We start from the raw sequence: 2,500 nt of genomic DNA on the forward strand, positions 1-2,500 counted from the left end.
CGATGGGCTGCCACTCCACTCCCACTCTCTCGGCACACTAAGGAAGAGGAAGAGGGCAAGTCGACATGTGGAGAAAGTAGCACTTAGTATAAAATAGCATATTATAAGATGGTTAATATACCAATCTACAATACAGCACAATCAAGATGTTCCCTATATCGAGCTACACAAGGTTTAGGCATTAAAATGTAGACATGTGCAAGAAGTTCCGTGTAGCAAGCAGCATCACGTGTAAGACAGCATACACGCATTAATGTATTCACTATCGATCTACACTGTAATGGCAAGCCGCCGGACCTGATACGGTCTTTATAGGTCTTTACTTCCAAAAACAATAATTAAGATATCCCCTTTCTCGACTTACATGCTAGCACTTAGGCACAGAGATGTTCCATATGTCAATCTAACCAACAAGAAACGGTGACAATATCCTCATAACAATCTCTGTGATAGCTTGTGGCCTTTACGATAATTATTTTACCTACCCCCTTGACATTATAAAGGCATTTATTTGTACATACGGCAAAATAAGTATTGATTTTCATTAAAGCTTTTGTAACATCTCTACACACAACCTTTTACATCACAAAATCGCAGCTAATATAAAATGAAAGCTTAGAATATCTTTGAAGTACCATTATATCTACGACGTATAAAGTTATCACCTTCACTGCTCAACACGAATCTTATGTACATTATGCTATGACTTTACGCTTTTATGCTAAATAACTATTTCATGTTGTTCATTTACTTTTGCAACGGATCGGTTTGAATATGACCACGCCCAAAGCAAAGGCCCGCCCCCTCGAATCCTGTCGTAAAAAAGTGTCCTTACGGTGGAAATGATGCCTAATGTTTATGGTAGGTAACGGACCCCGTGTATTTTTTTTCTACTATGTACCTAATATCAATCCTTTCGATAACATTTAAATTCAAATATTCCTTACGTAAGTCTGTCCAACTAATACCCAACCACTCTATTATGACTAACCTGTTTCCCGAATTTTAAACCCATTCATTGAAACATAGGCCTACCTTCTCGCCCTCGATAGGTGGGTAGAAGCCACTCATGAGGCAGAGAGTGAAGTCGACGTAGGTCTCATGGTCCAAGTACTTCTTGGCACACATGACGATCTTGTTGCCCTTGCACTCACCCGGCCCGTGTTGGCACTCAAAGGTGTAGCCGTCTCCAGAAGGCTGTTCCTGTTAGGAATGTAGGAATGTTGAATTCAGATGCTTGAAAGCAAAGGCTCCCCATCTTTTTTTTGTTTGGTTAGTCCCTTGCGCCAGGAAGGTCACCCGTCTCAATCTATTCATTCAGCCACTTTATCCGGCCGATTTGGCACGTTCGGCCAGTTCATTCTATCCAATTCATTCACCGATCCCAAATTCAGTCTTTTATGTTGATAGAAGTAGACAAACACAAAATCAATGTCGGTGACACATCATTATTTTTTCTAAAGCAGTTTGTGATGATGGCAGGGGGCATAAGGATGGTAGTAGTGGTGATAATGGTTGCATGTGGTAGTGGTAATGATAGTGGTGATGTGTGGTGATGGAAGAGGCGTAGTGCGATGCCGTGTTGTGATGGTGGAGTAAAATTATAAGCCAGCATGTTGCCATTTTCATCAAACACATGATTATACTCACAGCAGATAAACATATTTTTGAATAGTATTCATTTTCTTATATTTTTACCCTTTGAAGCCTTGTAATTTACTGTAGATTGGGAAATGCTGTATTTGAAGACAGTTTTATTTTTTTAAATGATATATCTAATTGGTTACTTAATCGATGTAAATTCTGGCAGGAACAATACTAGTTACGACTGCCCGGGTCATCGTGAAGGACACGCACACACACACACACACACACACACACACACGCACACACACACACACACACACACACACACACACACACACACACACACACACATACACACACACACACACACATACACACACACACACACACATACACACACACACACACACACACACACACACACACACACACACACACACACACACACACACACACACACACACACACACACACACACACACACACACACACACACATATATATATATATATATATATATATATATATATATATATATATATATATATATATATATATATACATATGTCTATATATGTATATAAATATGTGTATGTATATGTATATATATATATATATATATATATATATATATATATATATATATATATATACATATATATATATATATATATGTACATATATATGTATATATATATATATGTATGTATACATATGTATATATATGTATATAAATATGTGTATGCATGCATGTATATATAAATATATATATACATATATATATATATATATATATATATATATATATATATATATGTATGTATGTATGTATGTATATATGTACACACACACACACACACACAGACACACACACACACACACACACACACACACACACACACACACACACACA

The 2,500-nt window shown here is 36.7% G+C and overlaps 2 protein-coding genes across 3 annotated transcripts in view; one reads left to right on the plus strand and one right to left on the minus strand.

Moving 5' to 3' along the window:
* The window catches only part of LOC113819696 (mucin-2), a 143,226-nt gene that overhangs the window by 44,260 nt on the left and 96,466 nt on the right, over positions 1–2,500 (plus strand). The window lies entirely within an intron of this gene.
* LOC113811873 (gamma-interferon-inducible lysosomal thiol reductase) overlaps positions 1–2,500 on the minus strand; it is a 4,952-nt gene that overhangs the window by 1,488 nt on the left and 964 nt on the right. Inside the window, exons 3-4 of the mRNA XM_027363717.2 lie at positions 1,036–1,203; positions 1–37 (exon numbers count right to left, since the gene is read on the minus strand). The exon at positions 1–37 is cut by the window's left edge and continues 110 nt beyond it. Coding sequence (XP_027219518.1) covers positions 1–37; positions 1,036–1,203 — 205 coding nt within the window. The remainder of the gene's footprint in view (positions 38–1,035; positions 1,204–2,500) is intronic.

This window comes from Penaeus vannamei, chromosome 2 (assembly GCF_042767895.1).
Source record: "Penaeus vannamei isolate JL-2024 chromosome 2, ASM4276789v1, whole genome shotgun sequence".
Classification (NCBI taxonomy): domain Eukaryota; kingdom Metazoa; phylum Arthropoda; class Malacostraca; order Decapoda; family Penaeidae; genus Penaeus; species Penaeus vannamei.